Source organism: Xiphias gladius, chromosome 12, assembly GCF_016859285.1.
Source record: "Xiphias gladius isolate SHS-SW01 ecotype Sanya breed wild chromosome 12, ASM1685928v1, whole genome shotgun sequence".
NCBI lineage: Eukaryota > Metazoa > Chordata > Actinopteri > Istiophoriformes > Xiphiidae > Xiphias > Xiphias gladius.
The window spans coordinates 15,610,448-15,631,368 of record NC_053411.1 but is presented as its reverse complement, the minus strand read 5'-3'; the positions used below and the strand labels follow the sequence as shown (position 1 = coordinate 15,631,368).

General features: G+C 40.9%; 1 protein-coding gene across 3 annotated transcripts in view; it reads left to right on the top strand.

The window, feature by feature from the left end:
- The first annotated feature begins 2,899 nt into the window (after nucleotides 1-2,899).
- The window catches only part of clcn5b (chloride channel, voltage-sensitive 5b), a 32,857-nt gene continuing 14,835 nt past the window's right edge, over nucleotides 2,900-20,921 (top strand). Inside the window, exons 1-6 of one of the 3 annotated variants that reach the window (XM_040140673.1) lie at nucleotides 2,900-3,431; nucleotides 4,065-4,214; nucleotides 17,444-17,613; nucleotides 18,363-18,462; nucleotides 19,576-19,763; nucleotides 20,215-20,337. In XM_040140673.1, the coding sequence (XP_039996607.1) occupies nucleotides 4,076-4,214; nucleotides 17,444-17,613; nucleotides 18,363-18,462; nucleotides 19,576-19,763; nucleotides 20,215-20,337 (720 nt within the window). In that variant the 5' untranslated portion in view covers nucleotides 2,900-3,431; nucleotides 4,065-4,075. Of the gene's footprint in view, nucleotides 3,432-3,796; nucleotides 3,967-4,064; nucleotides 4,215-13,076; nucleotides 13,349-17,443; nucleotides 17,614-18,362; nucleotides 18,463-19,575; nucleotides 19,764-20,214; nucleotides 20,338-20,921 lie in introns of those variants that run through there. The other 2 variants (XM_040140672.1, XM_040140674.1) reach the window with 2 other exon arrangements.

The window sequence follows — 20,921 nt, the reverse complement described above, 5'->3', positions numbered from 1 at the left end:
AATATGGTTGTGGAGTAAATGGAGGTTGAAAGATGATGAGTGGAGCGCTGAGAGTCATTCAGCGGCTCCGCAGGAGCCGGAGACTTTGTGGTGAAGGAACAAAATCGAAAGGGAAGCTACGATGGTCTGCAGCGGGTGGGGGTTCTTGGACCGTTCGCTCGAGCCGTGGAAGGCAGGGATCCTTAAAACACGCTGATGGGTGTGGGGGCGATCCACAGGGGGCCAGAGTCGTTCAAAGCCACAAGCCGGAGATTAGAAATCAACAAAATGAAACAGCAGCGGCGGATGGAGAATGTTTGACGCAAGTGGAAGTGCTGAAAGTCTACAGACATGTACATTTAGAGATGAAAATCACCGGGAGTCTAACGACAAGAGAGCAGAATTCAAACTGGATTCTTTATATAGGAAGAGGGGGAAGCTACTAAGTCAAGTATGCAGCTACAATAAAGTCAAATAACTCATCTTTGGTGTTGGAGAAACAACACAAGTTGCCCTCTGTGACTTTATGTGATCCCAAAAGTAAAACCCCTGACCGAACAAGTCCGTAAAGCTGGAGTAAATCAAATCCTGTGGGGTTTTTTTTGGTCTTACTAATTCAAACTTGTGATAGCTGTATAACTTTTCCTTATGTGAACCATGGGTCTAAGGACAGAGGGTGTTGTGTAATCGCCCGAATTATTATAAAGCTCTCTGACACAAATTGGTGATTTTTGAGCTGTTGTGGATGAAATTGACCTCACTTCATATTAATTGAAAAATTGAGAGTCAAATTTCGAGAATTGTGAGTCGAATTTCATTTATTAATTATGAGACGGGCAAAATTGTGTCAAATATTTGTTACTTTACCAGAAACTGGCATTTATAGTATCAAAAACATGAAAAGCCTGGTTGTGTAGGAACTTTTTTCACATCCCATTCCAAAATAATTTGGGAGAGGGGGGCTGTATTAGGCCATTTCAGACGAGTGGTACTTTTAATGGAGACTAGAGACGTTTTAGAGCTGGAGCCATTGGTAAACGTGTAAAACTGGTTGGGGGAGAACGGTGTTTTAAGCGGTGATGTTTGGAGGGAGGTGGCCGGGGTGGGGTTGGGGTTGAAGGTGAAGAATCAGCGTCTTCGGGAGTGCATTCTTCTGCCTGACCCAGATTGAAGAGCAGAGGACTGATGGGAACGTAGGGAGAGCTGGAAAAAAAAAAGAGGAAGATGGAAGACGGAGCACGGGGGCGTGAATGAGTGCAGAGGACCCAGTCAACCACATCGAAGAACGCGAGGAGAAACAAAGCAGCTGAGAAAGGGAGGGTATGAGTGGGTCGAAAAAAGGTGGCGGGGTCAGATGGAGAGAAAGTTTGAATTATTACATTATCACTTTAACAAAAAAAAAAGGAGAACTTGAATGAATGAGTTTCCATTAGGAAAAGAAAGGGAGTGAAGAGAAACAGAACCATTCAAACAAAAAGCACCATGGGAGGCAGGGCGGAGGGGTGTTTATGTTGGGCTGCGGAGAGTGGCGTGGTGGAGTGGTGGAGGAGGAGAAGAAGACGAATGAGTGGGAGGTGCGCACAGAGAGACGAGATGGGGGGGGGGGTAATGAAGTAAGAAACGACAATTAATCAGAGCTATGCAGACATAAGCCATCCCACAATGCCCTGCTGTCCGTACACACACTCTCATTAGCTGTAGGCCCGGCGGTTTCCATAGGAGTCTTCGCTCGTCCTCATCGGCAGGCCTCGGTCGTTTCTACGGGCGACCACAGGGGGGCGCCCTGCGGCTGCTTGAGTTGCGTTAAAACGAGGCCTCTACCACGAGCACTGATGTCAAAAATAAAAAAAAAAACTTAAGAAAATAAATAAACAGAAAACAGAATAATTTAAAAACCACACACCAACGGCCCATTTTTCTCAGCGACCATCCGGCTCTACATCTGTCCGCGTCCCGTCAGTACCCGGGGCCTCGTTAGTTCCGCCGCGCAGCGTCCCCCTCGATACAAACGACAGCCCGGGACCAGATGCGTTCCATTTCTCCCGTTTTTTTCTCTTCAACTCGCGTAACCGGCCGAGCCCGCCCTGTTCATCGACACCAACGTGACATCTGGCTTCCAGATGCGCTGACTCTGCCCCTGGCTCGCGGTGAAACTCGCATGCTTTAGTTCGGACACATTCGCAAACACGCAGGGTTTCTTAATGCATTTGCCAACAGCTGCTACCTCCTCGGGTGGATGCCCATTCGTGGAGGCTGCGGTGTAAACCCGAGGAGTGACAGTATAGAATAACGCAGGTGTGATAATAGAAAATGTGAAATATCAGTAACAGTGTTTGTAGGAGAAGTTGGGGGCTAATTCCTGACGCACGCTTTATATCAATACACACCTAAAATTTCCTTACAGCCGCTTTTTTGCAGCACTAAACACGGGTTCGATTACAGCCTGTGCTCTTAGTTTCGGCCCAGGTCTATCCCACTTCTAATCTAATCAATATTAACTTTTCCGTTCAAAATAAATAACCCTACCGGTTTTTTTTAAAAGTATAGTTTATTATAATAAGGGTTAATATCTAAACATACAACTAGGGTTCATGTCGTCCCTAAAGCCGTACTGCCGCGGAGCCATCGAGCAAGGCACTGGACCCAGATTGCTCCCGTTGTTAACCAGCGGTACCTGTGTGGAAAGTGTGTTAAGTGTGGTCGCCCGGGGCAGGGTGGATGTAGCAATATTGCAGCGCCGTGTCTAACATTATATGAAACGATATTAACGTTGCGGTTAATGGACAGTTGATAACCGATGAGTCGAACTGCTCCACTGACCCAGTTGGACAAGCGATAGCTCTCGACTCGACTCGTTTCCCCTGGCTTGCAGATGCTCTCGTCAAGGCATTTGAAATCGGCTCAGGAAATCGGGTGCCTTGGATTTCAAGTTAAAACGCCACAGTTTGCTGTATAACATAAAGAGGAAAGATTTAATCAGCTGTACGTGTTATTGAATTGAAATGAAGGCGCGATTAAACGCTGACTGTTAAATCGTAAAAAATGTTTCAGGGTAATGATTTGGCACTGGAGCTTTATTGAGGTCGTAAACGGAAGTCGACGAAACCTTTAGCTTGACGCTAAGCTTGGGGCTTGCTGTGGCAAAAACAACGCCTAACTGCGGGGCAAGCAATTTTGCGGTATTTCCCAAGTTTCTGCTTCAAAATAAGATAATTCCCCACTGCTTCTTCTTTAGTTTAACTCCCGGGTTTTTAAAACCGTCGTTTACGGGACGGAGGATGACGCTGGACCTTCCCGGGGCGGCGTCTGCGCGGCGTTAAGTTTACCTTGGCTGCTGTTGACTTAAGCAGCCCACGGTAGTGGGAGACGGAGACGGCGGCGGCGGCGGGGCAAAATCCGAGTCACAAGACTTCTTCACTGAGCCGGACGGCGGCTTTCTTCCCCACCTACAGGTAAAGCGAGGCCTTACGTTAGCGGTTGCCCTGTCCGTTCACAGAACCACGCGTAAATGGAAGCGGGTTTAAGCGCGGTAACGGTCAACCAAGTTAGCTCGACGGTTGTATTTGGACGGCCCCGTTTGACAGGTCGGAGAGAGTAGCAGAGTAGTTAACGGCTAACTGCTTATGCTAAGCTAATAATCTGCTTTTCGTCGGCTGCAGTGCTTGTTGTTCTTGTTTTCGGTGGCAGAGTTAAATGATGAGTAGAAGTGCAAAAAAAAAAAAAAAGAAAAAAAAAAGGGGCGGAAATAATTGCGCAAACTTCCCTGTAACTGGAGATGTGTGTTTAGGATGGACCGGGCGCAACGACCGGGCGACTGCGGGGTGTCCTAGTCTGCCGTTTCTCAAGAGCCGATAAGCTCAGCGCTTCTTTTGTGTTGTATGGAAACACCAAATTAGACTGGCCGTTTGGGCTTTGCGTGTCTCTCGGTGACCATGTTTCGGATTTGGGCGAGCTGGTTTCGAAAGTATGCAGCCGACGGTGACAGAGGTAACGGCGACCAAAGCTGGTGTCCGGCTTCCCGCGGCTTGCGGCGGTGGCAGATTTATTAACGGACGCTCTTTCCCCCCTTGTCGTGTTGTAAACAGGATTCGAAGGGATGGAAAACCCCGGCTACTGCACCGGGAGCTTTGACGGCCTTCATCACCCCAGTGACGATGATGACGACGAGATGGTGGACATTGCGGGAGCCACACTGGACTTCTCCACCACGGACGACGTCCCTCCTCTCAGCACAGGTAACTGCACGGATACCGTCTCGTTGCTTACTTGAGATGTAAAGGATGAAATGAAGCTTTTCACATGAGCAGATTGTCTTTTTTTTTCAGCCAATTCAGGATAGTATGCAAACAGAAATAAGAATATCCCTGTAAATTTATAAATGTTGCAGGAAAACTCTGGAGACGCCGTCAGAAACACCGTAAAAAGTCATTTAAGGAAATCTTAAGATGTGTTCATTCTAGGGCTGCAGCTAACAAATATTTTCATTCTCGATTAATCTGCTGATTAGTTTGACTTTAAATTGCAAGGAAATCGTCAAAACTGCACGTTATCTTTACGTTTCTGGATTATGTCTGAGCAGTTTACTCTCCTGCATGGCAAAGAAAATAATCGAATCCTCATATTTGAGAAGCTGGAAACACTAAATATTTGACATTTTTTTCTGTCGATTGACTAATCAACTTATCCCTGCAGCTCTGGTTCATTCAAATGTTGAAACTATGAATGATCAATTTACGCAGGTTTAAAGCAAATTAAATCCTATGAGGACATGAGTGTCTACAAGTCCCCGGATGTCGGGGGTTCCTGAAATGAAGATATCTAAATGTCAATCTCTCCTGCAACCTGGGAGTTCAAGGCGCTGACCATGTCATCACAACTCCCCTGGTTCGGCGCCAGCTGGAAGTCTTTGTTGCATGTCATACCTCATCTTCCTATCCCCTCGTTTCCTGTTGGCTGCCAAATATCCACTCTCTGGAAATAACATTAACCCCCCCCCCCCTCCCAAAAAAAAGGTCAAATCCTACATCTAGTGGTGTAATTTTTTATCCTTGCTGTGGCAGGTTTGTCTGTACACTTTATCTTCTTGTAAATGAATGCATAACGGTGTTAGTTTTACAGTTGGACCTAATGTGTGTGAACAGCAACCTGCCCATGAGTCTTTATTTATTTATTTGTTTGCACAATTAAAACATCATGGTAAATAACGTAAAATAGTAAAGAATCAATAGATATGTGAAGGAAGTGAAAGAGTGGATACAAAGTCCTCCCCATTGCTAAAATAGTTTGATCTGGTATAATCATAAACATCAGACAGCATCTACCATATCTCACCGTCTTATCTATCTGTCCTATATTACCGATTACATATTTTATCCACCAATTTTGATCTTAAATTCAATTCTAAGCAGCAATAAACATTTCTTTATCTGTCCTGAAACTTCTCTCTAATAATTGGTTTAAAGCACTCTCAGAGCAGTGCTTTTTATGGTACAAAGCTTTAGCATTTATGACATGTGGCAGCCAGTCCAGTGTGTCTGTTAGTACCCGGAAGCAGTTGTCTACTGATAAGACAGTGTACATCTCTAATTGCAGAGCAGTGTGTGTGTGTGAGTGTGCACGTGCGTGCGTGCGTCACTGTCTTCCTGTCAGCCACATGCTTTGAGTAAGTCATGGTCATACTTCTGAGGAATCGGTTAATATATGCTCTCTCTGTCTCTTTCTCTTACACTCACACGCACACACACAGAAACAGACTGCATCAACCGGATTTACAGTATTTTGGTATGATGTCACATCAGAACATAAAAACAACCATTAAAGTGAGTTATAGCATCAGCAGTGTTTGTGGTGGTAGCTGGGTGACTTCCACTAATCTGTGACATTTGTAACCCACTGTTTCTCCACCAGGGCTTCACTGGTTACTGATGATGTCGTCACCAATGTCAAAGACTCTCTCTAATACAACAAACTCCTAATGGCCAGATATAACTTAACAGTAGCACAACTTGGAGTGAGCAGAGAAGAGTTAGATATCTGAATTTAATTATTATTGATGGCTACTCCGCTGTCATCTTTGACGTCATTGCAAGACCTCAGAAATTCACTGTGGAGATGCCTCAAGTTTCTTATTCCAGCAGAAATCTAATAGAAACTGCCAATGAAGGGAGAAATATATTAAGACTGTTTGGCAGTTTGCATTTTTGGCCTGCGAAAAAATTTTAAGCCTTTGTTTGCAAAGCCTGCGGCTCTTGGCGAGGTTATTGCTGAGTCACTGGTATTGATTAACGACCTTATTAACCACGTCCTACTGCAGATGTAGTATGGTCAGTTTATACTACGGAGAAGTGAAAAACTTATTTTTGCTCCCCTCAAAGTGATTCTGGTTCCTTAAAAACTTAACAGTTTTTGCAGAGACAGGATTGAAGAACAGGGTGTTCTTGCAGCAGTTAACTAATTTTGTTGATTTTTATTTGTAGAGCAGTTTTCTAAACAGTTACAAAGTGCTTAACAGTGAAACTAATAGAGTAAACAGTAAAAATGCTAAATTAATTAGGTTACAAGAAGAATTGAAAGTACGACACAGAATATAACATTAAAATAGTTAGAATGATAGAAATATGAGACCAGGAATACAGATATAGTTGCAATTTAAGCAAAGGCTATCTATCAGTTTTAATAAGTGATTTAAAAGACAGTACAGAACAGGCAGGGCAGGGAGTTCCAAAGCTGAGGGGCCCGATCCTCACCTCGGGTAACAAAGCGAGTGGTTAGAACAGCGTGGACACCTCTGCCTGAGGTTCTCAGACTGTGCTGTGGCTCATATCAGCAATCAAATTAGGGCCCTGACAATGTAAAGCCTTCAAAGATATAAGCAAAATCTTTAAATCAGTTCTAAAAGTCACGGGGAGCCAGTGCAAAGATGCAAAAATGGGAGTCACGTGGTCTCATTTGCTAGAGTTTGTTAAAAGCGTAGCAGCATTTGGGATGAGCTGGAGGCCAACAATTGACTGGTGGCCGCAGCCATAATTTTACATATTGTCCCCGGTTGAGGGAAGCATGACTGTACCACCCTTGATGCTGGTTAAATGATATATTTGAGTCAAAGACTTTAAAGACTTTTCCAGATTTTCTCATAGGATATCTAATTGGATATTATGATTTTTACGACCAATTAAAAGTCATTTGACAAACATACAAAAGTACAATGGAAACTGTTGTGTTGGATATTGCCTAGTGACGTTGCTAAAAATCTGTCCTTTTTTTCTGTTAAAATGAAACATGATCTCAGCCAAAACAAGTCCCTGACTGTACTTTATGTTAAGGCAATGAGCAACAGTGATTTATATTCCCCAGAGAAAAGCATCGTCAGCCACTGACATCGATTGCCTGGTTACTGCTGATGTCACTGTGACTTCACTGACATCATGTCCTCCCCAGTATTTGAAACTGGGCGATGAGACTGTGCCAACAGGAAGGAAGTCTGGCGTGAGATTTTCTCTGAGTGGATGTAGCAGCTGCTGCTGTTGGGTTTAACTAGTTTTTACCGTGTCAGCTTTTTAGGAGTGAAGAAACTCAGCCTTGTTTTCAAACTGTCAACCATGTATTTTTGAAATTACACTGTGGGTTGTGAAAGAAAGTCATAAGTCAGAGAGTGAGTCTGTAGTGATCCAGTTCAAGCAGGAAGTCAAGAATCAGCAAAACTGGAGTTGTAAGGTTTCCATCAAACAGTAGCGCTTTGCTTTGTGGCTTCAGACTGATTGTATAATAGTGTGTCAGGCTCAGGGGGAAGTCAGGAGGTTTTCGGTTGCCACCACGGTGCAGAGTTGATCATTAAAGTTTGGGATGGCAGCAGAAATACTCTGCAGTGGCCTTATCTCTGGTGGCAGCAGTCGGTTCCTGCAGACACCCGAGATTTAGACAAAAACATACGTTCTGAGTTGAGTCTTGATTAGTGTAAAGCCTTTTGTGACCTCTTAGATTAACATCGTGTCCACTCGCATTTTATTTCCTGCCTTTTTAGTATTGCAGCTCACACTTCCTCCTTTTTTTCCCCCTCTTGAGGGGCCCGTTGTTGGCTTTCCTAAGTGCTCGTTAGCATGCACTTGAACTTGTTGCCAAGCAAGTCTTATCAAAAGCCATTCTTAGTGCAGCCGTAATATAGAGCATTGGTATTAATATCAAGGTACTCTGATCCCTTTGTTAACCACTAGTGTGCTAGGAAGGTGTTCTTCAGCAAGGCAGTCACCCTCTAAATGCCGCTCTTGCAGAGTATTTGCAGTATGGCACAGGTTTTTATATGGTCCCTGGATAAGCTAACTCTTGAACAGATTAAAGCATTATAACAATCACTGCAGCCGATATTTAGTGATCAGATGAGTGGAAAAGATTTTTTTCATCCTTATTCCTTGTATTATCAAAAAAAACCCCACCTTTCCCATTGAATCCTATGCTCTAGAAAACGGGAGCATGTTGCTGCTTGTCCCTGCTATCTGGCTGTGGTCCCTATGTCATTTTTGTTTTTCGAAGAACAGAAAGAAAGAAAGAATCACAGTGATAACATCACTTGATAACAGCAAATATGCATTCAGGCTAGACTTGAAAGTAAGACCATGTACAGGCACAGGAACAAACGTGTAAAATGCATTCACCTCATAGTGATCATGCTGATTTTGTTCAGTGTTAATACTGTATCATCTTGTTCTGACAATATCTGAAAGGTCAATATTCACAAGTGTTGACTGTTGACACCACTTGACCCCGATTGTTTGAGAAATGTTTTATGGGTGAGAGGAAACAGGGAGAGATGTCTGAAGAGCTGCAGCCTGGACATGAAACATAGTGATATGTACATCATGTTTGAGCTCCTAGTATTATCAAGAAACACTTATTATTATTATTATTATATAGCCTTCAACAACTGCTGAATTCCCTAAGGGCTTCACAAAATCATTATTGGGGGAAAAGTTGTTTATAGATGAAACTGGACCTCATCCAAGCTTGAGGAGGAGGAACCAACTCGCCCAGAAACCACTTCAGGAAGAAAACTCGAAGAAATTCTGGGAGGTGGAATTCCCCACCAACTTGATAAAACAAAAAGCAAAATGAAGCGAAAAGCACTCTTGCTAAGGTCTTACGTATGTTTTTATACCAACCCCACTTAACTTCACTCACTGAGCAAAATCTGTAAACTGGCCTCCATGTTAAAGTTCACTTGCTTTGTCTTGTTTTTGTGGTTTGCGAGGTGCTTTTATATTTCTTGTTTTCCGTATATTGCTCTTTTTACTGCCTGGAATGTGACATGTTTAAATCTGTTCCTTTGGTTTATCCCCGGTGTTGTACAAATTAGGATTATTAGTGTTGCCAATAATAATTTGATTGCCAGGTACATTGACAGTACATCCTCTAAGTGTTGCTTTTTAGTAAGGCTGTCAACGCCTTAACTGGTGGTGACAACAGGATATAATGATTGACTGCGAATGAGTCACAGCATGTCTCACTGTGTGGAGATTTTTTTGATTTATATATCCCTGTGTTTTACGTCACAAGGTCACCTGTGGCGACTGTGCGCAACAGGAAAGAGGGGAGGTGAGAATATAGAAAAGACGTGAGTGAATGGTCAGATGGATAAAAGGGCGGGCAGCCATTTTTGATGCTAGGAATGTTGATCAGATTATAAAACAAGTCCAACAAGCTGTAAAATGAAATATTTACCTGTGGTTATCCCAACTCTTTTCTTATGGGATATTTCAAAACTTACAACACTGGTTTCTCCAGAAAGTGGGTTGAGTAAAGGTCATCCGGGGACATTTTCAAAGCTGTGAATTTTGTAACAGCTGTCAATCGGTCACAGCTTTGCCTCTGTAGTTGTCAAGATTCCTCTTTCATCCATGCTAGGAAGAAGGGATTTGCTGAACACACGTAGTCTTCCTTTTACTGCAACACCCTTCTTCACATTTTTACAATTGCAAGCTGCCAGTACAACCACAGAGTTATAGGTGAACCCCAAGATGCTCCACTGGTACAGTTAGAAGTTAAGTGTTCTTAAAATGCATTAATGCATGGTGGCAGCGTTGTGGTCATACTCATGCTCAGCTAACCTTTTAAAAGTTGTGACTCAAACACTCAGTCATAGTATCACTAAAAAGAGCCTTGGGCACTAATAATTGTTTTAATCTTACATTATGCTTAGGTTTTGTTTGAGATAAAACATCATGTGTCAGCCTTTTGTTTCTGTGATCACTCATGAGGCTAAAAATCCCCTGGTGAGATGTTGTAGGCAAAGTATAAGCTGTCCCATCCAGCTTCAGTGAATTGAGGAGTTGGTCCTGCTGTGTATTAACACAGATATTTTCACCATATACTTATTATTATTATTATTATTATTGTTGTTATTATTATTATTATTATTATTATTATGTTGTCGCATAGAGCTGTGTATCCTTTGAAATAGGGCTGCAAAAAACATTAGCTTCAGTTTGAGAAGCTGCAACCAGGAAATATTAATACATTTTGCTTTAAAAATGGCTTTAATCTTCCAGACAGATGCTGATTAATTTTTTTCCATAGATTTTCCTTGAATAATGGATTCATTAACTAGTTGTTAGATTTCATGATTGATATCGGCAGTCATCTGGTACTAGAGTTTTTGTCAAAAGTACGAAGTAAATTTTTTTGATACCTTTATTTAGGGGATATAAACATGTATGGACCCCTTCTTTCATCAAAAAGTGACAAACTACTTATTGCATCAGTATTTAATAAAGAGCATTGCCTACATAAAATTTGAATAATAAAAGTTTTCTGTTATGGATTACGAAGTATCTGATCAAAGAATAAGTAGACAGACCTAAAAATCTAATCAAACAGTCAATGCCACCATTCAGGACTCAACACTTTTCGATACTTATGCTGCACATTTCAGTTGGTACTCTTAATTCTAAAGTATTTAGTTACAATACCGAGCCTTAGTGCCATAGTAAAGGTATATTGCTAAAACCATTCTTTTAAAAGCTGTTTTGTACTGATTGTCATGGTTGTACAAAACACATGGAAAACACGTGGAAAACTTTATCTTGTGGAAAGGAAAATTAATCGAATCAACTGCAGAGACGCACATTCCGTCTTTATTCAATTTCCTCTGGCCCAGTAAATATGATTTAAAATCTTTGACTTTGCAAAGTAACGACAGTCCACAATATTAACATGTTCCAGTGATGCTTGTTTGTATTTGCTAGGCCTCACAGGGTACACACGAGATGCCAATTCCCATGGCAACCAGACGTAAGGAGTTCAAAGTTCAAACCCTCGCTGGAGACTGTGTGTGTCTGTCTGTGTGTGTCACTGTCTTCCTGTCAGCCTTTTTTTAATGCATGTGTGTGCAAATCATTCTATAATAGATAACATACTGTGTAGGTTCTGGCAGACAGCACTGCGGTCATATGACAAAGAGAGAGACTTTTATGAGTATGAGAGTTTTATGATTGGTGTGTGTTGCATTTCTGTGGAAATGTAAGGTTATAATCTGTTATGCCCCTCAGGACAAACACACACAGACACAGTGAGTGCTGAGATCAGCGTGAAATTCCTTGCTGGAAACAAGTAGTGTTGCTTTGGTGACTCTGTGTTTCTGACTCGCTTTATGAGAGGTGCTAACTCTTGATGAGTTCTCACTGTGAAATCTACTTGAGATCATTTTTATTTTGGCAGTTTAAATTGTAGATTTGATTCTTGTGTGTTCATGTGTACCTGTGCCACAGGTTTTCGCATGTGTGTGTTTGTCTTTGAACTTTGTGATGGACTGTTAACCTGCCCGGGGTGTACCTGCTTCTCACTCTGTGCATGCTGGGTTATGCCTCATGGCCAAGTGTATAGAAAGTGGGTGGATTATTAAAGGAAATACAATTTTTTTTTTTTTAACTGATTAACATGCTTGATTGAAATTTTGAAGGAAACCCTTTAGCACAAATGCAGAGCACAAATGACTGCTTAGCACTGTTGTTTCATGGTAAATTGTCGTGTTGAGAAAACTCTATTGTGAGGCCGACGCGCTTTGGCTTGTGGCTTTCATCGGGGACATCCAAAAGCACAAGCTAACAATAAAGTTACTCTCAACACCATAAGTACAATAAGTGTTGCTGAAGTTTTGACTCTTTAAGGCTGTTTCCCCTCTTTGTGCTCCTTTCAAGCAGGTGTAGTTGTGCCAGAAACTCCTCTTGTACTTTATACAGTCAACTGAAAGAACCTATTTCATTCATTTTGATGACGCAAGGGTCAAGTAGACATGTTAATTTTTCCGCTAAATACTATTCAAATCACATCACATTCTGTCTTTGCAGAAATACCATTTTTGCAACATTAAAACTATGGCTTTGGCTTTTGACAGGTTTTCCAAGAAAATCAAGCCGTCAGACAGAAAGTAAAGAGTAGAATAATGGCCACACTCCAGGCTCAACTTTTCAATGTAAGCATTCACCGCTGTCAAAAGAATTTGACTTTTGTCTAGACCTATCTACTTTATATCAGTATATCTGATGGAGTTTTAACTCAGACCTTTTGTGCAAGGGGAAGTAGGGTAACAGTTCTCCTGAGTTCACAGCAGGGTTAGCATTACTGTAGTTTCAATTTAGGTCCGATTCCAAAATGTTTTGTTCATCATCCTGTATCTCTGAAATATTAAGGAGCCAGACTGTTAACAGAGATCATAGTTTTAACCAGGGACTTGGAGTGCAGTTTAGTTTGTTTCATCCGTGTTCAGTCATTCTGTGAACTAAATATGTCACTCTTTCAAATATTACATCTGATTTTGGAACTTTTCAGCTTTCATTCACGGCTTGTTTTGAATAAACCAGCCCTCTGAGAACAAGAGCTATTCAGTATTTGATATTTAAAAGGGTTTCATTCCCAGAAAGGACTGTATAGAAAGAAAATGGACCCATAACCTGACCCTGTTACGAAGCACCGTGTATCATACAATCTCTCTTCCTGACTATCAGGATCCCACAGGATTCAAAAGGTCAAAGACCTTATAAACACGTGACCTCATTGACCTCATTGACCTTAGTGACCAATCAGGGAGAGCTCACAGACAATCTCAGCCTATAAAAAATGGCCCCTACCAGCTCAGCAAGTCATCATCTACTTCCCAGATAAATTAGCCAATCATTACTCATCTTCAGAGTTTTGTGGCCTGTGAGGGAGTGCTCTGTTGGAGTCCACTTCCTAGAGGAGTTCATAGGAGGGAAGAGATTCCCCGTTCAAGTTGTATCATTGACCGTGGATACTGAGTTTGGGGTGTTTTGGGTCCAGTAATGAAAGATGGTCTGGGAGTTCTGGACTAAGCAGCTGGATGAGGATGAGCTGGTTGAAAATGGTAAGTTTGGGACTGAGGGAGAGTTCGTAGAGGAGCTTTGTTTTTAGCCCGGGGTTTTCTTTTTGCACTTAGGATTTGTAGAAAGACTGCTGACGCAGTCTATCCTGACACGGGCCATGCTTGAGTAACAGGGTGATTGTATTTCTTCAGCACTGTTACTGCAGCTAACTGTGTGTCTTTTTTGCTTTTACGTGCAGTTTAAACTGCGCTACATTTTATAACAGAATGCCACTTTATTGTGGTTTTGCTGATACCTTTCAGGTTTGACACCATGGAGCTTAATCTTTAAGATCATTTTACAACCCATCAAGCACTGTGTCATGTGGTTAATGATTCTCTGCTGCAGCTTGCATGAGAGAGAAACAGACCTATTTGGTGCTTGCTTGTGTGTGTATATACAGCTGTTTTTAGTCGCTGTAATTGACACAGAGGTCAACAGCAACAGATACACGATGAATTGCAAACACTCTCACCTCTCTGTGTCGGTGTATTTCTTATTTCATGCATGATGGGGGGTCATTGATACTGGGATGTCCCTTTTTTATACGGTCATGGCCAAACGGCTGAGGTAAAACTCAAAACCTTACCCCTTGTTTTCTTTTGTTGTCTTTGCTTTTCATTCCAGTTTATCCAGGGAATGTTGATCGCTTTACTCTGAATTTCCTCTGTATATAAGCTATATATTTCAGTTTCTGAGTCCTTGCATCAGATATGATCCTTTTATGTTTTGAAAATCAAAAATTCCTGTACTCTTCTTATTCTTTTCAAGTGTTTTTGGGTTATGTGATTGCATCTTGTGAAGGCCTTACTCAGCCGAAACAAAGAATGTCAGGAAAAAGGTGAAAAGTTCAGTCACAGTTATTATATTTTTAATGGTGCAAATCCATCCTAAAGAAAAGGACACACAAAGATTTGTAAGGCTGTAGTCAAACAAAGAAAATCTTGGTCGACTGAAATCATACCTACCCTTCAACCAATCGATTGGTCACGGGGAAGAATCTGCACATTATCTCTAGATCAACTAAATTGGCCACGCTGCACTGAGTGCACTCTACCTGGTAACCTCATTAGTCTTTGACACTGTGTCAATTAGTTTGGAGCTGACGATATCATGATAAATACTGAGGTCATGATAAAAGGATTATCTATACTCTCATAGAAGATTGTCTTTATACTGCCACCCCTAATTCTAAACAGCCAAAGAGTATGGTCAGATTTGCGATAGGCATAATCCAACTATGGCTCTCCCCTTTCAACTTTAGGATATTCAAAAGAGCTTCTGCAGAAAGGTCCTTAGTAAAGAACTAATTCATATTATGCATCTCCGTAACATTTCAGTGGTTTTCAAAGAAACTTTGATGGATGGCCATGTGCAGGGTATGGCTAACATCAGCTCTATATCTATTCATTCTTAATACTCACTAGCAAATTGTTTTGCCTCATTTTAATTAAACCATTATGTCACTCTGTTTATTAACAAAGTGTGATTATTGTCACTTTTGTACTCCCTCCAGTCTTCTTGTAAAGACTTGTTAAAGTCGTGTTACATCATAGCTTTCATTATCATCAGCTGACTCCTGTCCTTTAAACTTGTAAAGTGATGTACTGTACAGAGTTTTATAACATAAAGACCGAATGACCTGGCAAAGAAATAAACATGTTTTGTCACCTTGATTCACTTGATTCACAGGCAGGCAGTGTGCCTGTGAGCAAGGCACTTTAACCCTCAGCTACCCCAGTACATGAGTGACATTGTAATGAGTGGATTCTGGACATGAATATGCGTGTATATATACATAAATATATACAGTGTTTTTGTTCAGGAGTTAACTTTTGAGGAACTGGTACATTTTTGTTTTTGGTTTTTGGTGTACTTTGGTGACTTCCCTGTCTTTTTCTGTAGAGTATGCTTCTTACGTAAAATTCACAGTTGATGTCATAGGTTGCTTATATCAACCTCATCTGCGATGAAAAATGGTTATGGAACATTGTTTATGTTTGGCCAGTTATCTGCAGAAATAAGAACACAATTAAGCGCTAATGTCAAGTATTAAATGTACACTTTTCTTTTTCTTTTGATTTTACGTGGCAGGTTTTCTTGTTTGATGGTGTCTCAGTGACAGAGAGAAAGAGAATTTTATTCATTCGCCCAGGAAATTCTTGGAGCTAATCAGTGTTTAAAACCAGTCTAACTAGTCGGCTCAGATGTGTAAATGTTTCTTTTGCTTTAATGCATAGCAGCTTTCTCTTCCCTCATTGTCGTGTTGGAAATGACACGTTTGTGAATTGAAGATGATGTATATTTCATCATTTTAAAATAGAAAATGTGAAAGAATCCCAAATCAGAACAGCCATTGTTATTTTCTGCTCATGTGTGAATTTTTTTGTCTTGCTGAAATGTGATTGCACTATGCTTTATGGTCTCCTGCGGCAAAAAAGCTTTACTCTGGGATGGCTATAAAGACTATACCCAAGTTTCACTTTTCTTTCTGAAATATGAGATGAAATATTGTGAAAAGTGGTTGTTACTTAGAAAACATGCCACACTGACTGTGTTTTTGTCTAGCATCTAGGTTTGTATGTAGATCTGTTTGTTTTCGCAGTATCTTCCCTTTTTTCTGAACTACCTCATTAAAATTGTTTCACGCAGACAGGAAGCACCACCTCCACCATTATTTACGTTTATATTATGTCTTCCACTAATTCTCAAATGAAAACACATTTTTATTTCTGCTCAGACGATTGTTTTAATCCCATGATGACTCATCTCAAGTCTGTTGTTGGCTGTCAGTTCCTGTTTCTGTCGAGAGCTGGTTTTGATTGGTTGCTGCTGTCTGGTAATTGTTGCTGACTGAATGCTCAGACTCTGCCACGTACTCAAGCTCTTTTGTTGTTGGCCATTTGAGAGAAAGCAGCTGAAGTCACTCTCGTAGCTTTTTGTGTGTCTTTGCCTCAAATGCTCATCAATACACTATTGTGAAGAATAGTGTTATCAATATTACAATAACAGGTTTCTGTTGCTCTTTTGTGCACTAATGTGTAACAGGATTCAGCAGTACAATAATAGTGGGATTGCGACTGCTAGCACTTTCTCAAGGCTTGCGCGTGTGCGCACGTGTGTGCGTGCGCGTGCTCTCTGTGCATGAGTCTGTTTTTAAGATGGGGTGTCTAAGAGAAGACAGCCCGTCCAGATTTCTTCTGCTGACATCCATTTTTGGAGAACAGCACCTGCTCTTGTAAAATAAATTTCTATCACTCTCGAACTCAAATAAAAGATGAACTGAAAAAAGGCCGGAAATGCTCATACTATTAAAGATGTATGTAAATGTATGCATTTTAGATTGAATTGTGAATTCCAGGTTATTTTGATTTTGCTACAGTACATTCCAGATTTGTACTATTGATTTTTGCCCCACTGTACATTCAACATCCATTCGTATGATCCATTTTTAATTTTGTGATTGACACTCAAGATATCTTGGTAACTACTACAATACACTGTCTTCAGAGGGTTTTTTGTTTTTATTTTGCAGCCCGGCGTAGTATTAAATCTAGAACCAAGACTAATGGCTGGACAAACTTCTACTTCTCCCATTACTTGTAGGACTTTAAATAAAGTGACCGGCTGTATTTTGTGAGGTGTAATAAAATCTGTAGACTTGTAGGTGGGCCTTATGCTGTTGAGCTTGTGAAGAAAAGTGAGGTCAAACACAAATTTGCCTCCGGCCATGCCCTTTGCTATCTTTGTGCCAATATCTGCCAATTAGACTAGATGCCTTTCTTATACTGTCGTAGATCAAAATAAATACAGTATTTGTTTGCTTCACACGCTTGTTTATTTGTTCTTTTAATGTACCGTACTACTCTTCAAAAACTATGGACTTCTGACCCCACAAATTAATAATAAAGTTTAAAAACAACTGAATTTCTAATATCTCTAATAGAGCAATTGAACACAGTGTATAGGATAAGGGAAAAACAGTGTGGTAATAAACAAGAGGCTGGTGTTTGTGTGATGACGTTACTGTGTATCTAAAATGTGTTTTTCTTTCTCCCCCCCGTCTCTTCCTCCTACTCCCTCTTCCTCCCTCCCAGGAGTTTATGAGGAGTACAGCAGCAGAGGAGCAGCCGGTATGAACGGTAACGGCCCCAGTAGGCTCGTGGACCCACTGGAGGGCCCGCTGCCTGGAGTGGGCACATATGAAGACTTCAACACCATCGACTGGGTCAGAGAGAAGAGCAAGGACCGCGACAGACACAGAGACGTATGAAGAGTGTTTGGTTTTTTTTGTTTTGTTTTGTTTTAGGGAAGGGCAAACTTAAGTTGAGCCATAATTATTCAGCAGAGAGAACTGTTTACTCCACTATCATATCTTTAATCAAGGCGAAGAATATCTTTCTTGGTATAGAAGTTATAATTAGTAGTTCACGGATAAACCCCTTTATTGTATGAAACTGTAAATGTAGATTAAAATACCACACAGAAATAGGATTAGGAATGTGTCAAGTCTAAACTCCAGTTTGAGGTCACTCGAACAGGAAGCAACCAACCCCCGCTATGCAGAGTGTGACATCTTGCTCTTCATGCCCTACTTGTTGTTTATTTGTTACAGCGCACATTCACACATGGAAACCTGAGAATTAAGGTTATGTGCCTTGCTTTGTAAAGTAGCTGATGGAGTAGTGGATGTTTTTGGACTTTGTGGTCCACTTTCAAGTCCTGTTATATGAGACAGTCCATTGATCCCGTTGTGTGTTACAGCAGCACAAGATATAAACATACTACATTACCTGAGATCAGTGTACTTAAATGTAATTCTGTGCTAAAGGTGTTTTTTGCGACATAGAATGGTTCCATAATGCACCTGAGCAAAGAAATAGAGCAACATAGATATAAAGGATCACTGATACCATATATAATGTAATGTAATATAATACAGGATATGAAACACGACAACATAATGATGGTGATAATCACTCAAGAATATTGATCCCTTCATCTCTGTCCATCCAGATCACCAATAAGAGCAGACAGTCGACTGTGGCTCTGCTGCATAGCGTCAGTGATGCCTTCTCTGGATGGCTGCTCATGCTGCTGGTGGGACTCATGTCAGGTAGAGCTCACGAACCCTCACACCACACACACTATATTTTTTTAACATTTGGTCTGGGCAAATACTCATTTTGTCTAATGCACATGAAGTTTAATCAACTCGAAACTGGGGCATTGTTTCCAGACAAACACTGTGCTGTTGAGTATTTTTTTCAAAGGTATGTTGTTTTGGAATGCTCACCACATACCGAGTTCCCTTCACCTCATTTGTATTTGGGCTGTAAGTGTCAACAACATATTTAAAAAACACGGCAAATTATACCCAAACCACTTTTGTTAAGTGGGATGTTTTTGTTTTTTTTTCCCCCCTGAAATTTACAGCTAAATGAGTTGCACTGACGTTCATGATGCATCTTATGTATGGTGACAAGATTATACTACAACAATAGCACAAAACAACATAACTAAACCATATAAAAGCACATCTCTCTACCAGTGTGTTGTTCATACCTGGTGTACATCTTACCTCTAAAAAAATCTGTTCTGTAACATTCAGACACCTGGTACTTCAAATCAGCACCTGTACAACTCCCAAATGCAATTAGAATTTTGGTCTTTGAAACACATCACTCTTTTTAGTTTTTAATTTTTTAGTTATCAGTTAAGATACTGTAGTAATCTGTGTAAATACACTTTATTTACACGTCTTTTTAAACACAAAATGGCAATGCTATTTTTACCTTTCCTCTTGTTTCCGTGCTGCCTGAATAAGCTGAAAGTTAATTCCTATGTGGTGACAGACAACTGGTGTAGAGCCACAAAATAGCACTAGGATAGCACTGAAAATAAGCAGGGTGACATATTTATCAAGAAATTAATATTAATTTTAATAATTGGCTAGAAGCCTGGGTAATTTTTTCTTTTTGGCTTTTTTTGCCAGGAGCGAAAAAGTTAAGTTTAGACATTGGGCAGAACACAAGGATACAGAATGACATTTGATGTGGATGTTTTCTCAGTAAACATTTTCACACCTTCAACTGCAGAGGCAGAACTAACCTAAAAAAAAATCAGTTCCTGTAGTGTTTGAACAGAGCGAAACCTTCCCACCACAAATGTTTCTCTTTGCTCCTTTTTGTTATGAACTCTCCTCTCTCTCTCTCTCGTTGTGCACCAGGTGCTCTAGCTGGGGGCATCGACATCGCAGCCCACTGGCTGACAGACATGAAAGGTGGGGTGTGTCTCTCTGGCTTCTGGTTCAACCATGAGCACTGCTGCTGGAAGTCCAGTGAGACGACGTTCCAGGAGAGGGACCGCTGTCCACAGTGGCAGAGCTGGGCTGAGCTCATAACGGGGACATCAGAAGTAGGAGAATATTATAAAACGTTGCTGCAGAGCTGGGAATATAATTGTGACAATTAGATCCATGAAATTTACATTTAGTAGCCAAGCTATGTTTTGATGGAATTACAGAGCAAAAGTTGGACTTAAAAACAATTTAAATATGTATGCGTCTTAGCTCCAAATGTGTGAATGAAGAATGAGAATTGGGCACTGCCTGTTTTATTGTTTAACAAATCTCATGAGCACCAAACAGACAGTAACAGTTCCCATGCCACTAGGAGTAGTTGTAGTGGGGTTTTGGTTCCGTCTACTGGTCATAAGCTGTCATGACACGAAATGACACCAGTGCTTAGTGAAGATGGTAAATAAATGATACAAAGTTGATGTTTTCTATATGGTTTATAACTTATTATTTTTGCCTGTTGAGAAAATATATATCTACTTTGTGTGATTCTTTGTGTGTCCGATGCAGGGTGCATTTGCCTACATAGTGAACTATCTGATGTACATCTTCTGGGCTCTGCTCTTCTCTTTCCTGGCTGTCACGCTGGTCAGAGCCTTCGCTCCATACGCGTGTGGCTCAGGAATACCAGAGGTGAGGCTGCACTCAAAATGATGTATTGTAAAAAAGGCATCATTAACTCACTAAATGCATTTTCTGCTATTTCTTCATCATTTGACTTATTAATTTCTTCTTTCTCCATTTTTTTTCTTCAGCTTTGTTTATTGTTAAAAAAACATTTTATAGATCAGTCCTGCTACTTGTCTGTTCCTCCCTGTGGTTACTGTCACTTGGTTTTTCCTTATAGTATCTGTTTACATTGATTTTATTAACATCCCATTCTCTGCTATCCCTCTATCAGTGTTTACTTTTTCTTCTGCTCGGTTTCTTTGACGCAGTTTCTGTGGAAGTTAAAAGCTGAAGATTTGCTCTGGAAAATACAAGTGGAAACCCTAACTGAGCAAAAACGTATCCAAACAGATTCACACATTTCATATATACAGATCAAAACACACAAACAACACTATTTGCTGCATACACAAACATTTCCCTCCTCGCTCCTGCTTTCAAGTGAAGACCTTCCTCTTGAATCCTGTTCTCCTAACAGTCTCATCACCGTGAGGTCAGACAGTGGTCAGCAGGCTCACGTAAACGAGATTAACCGCTTATTTAAAAGA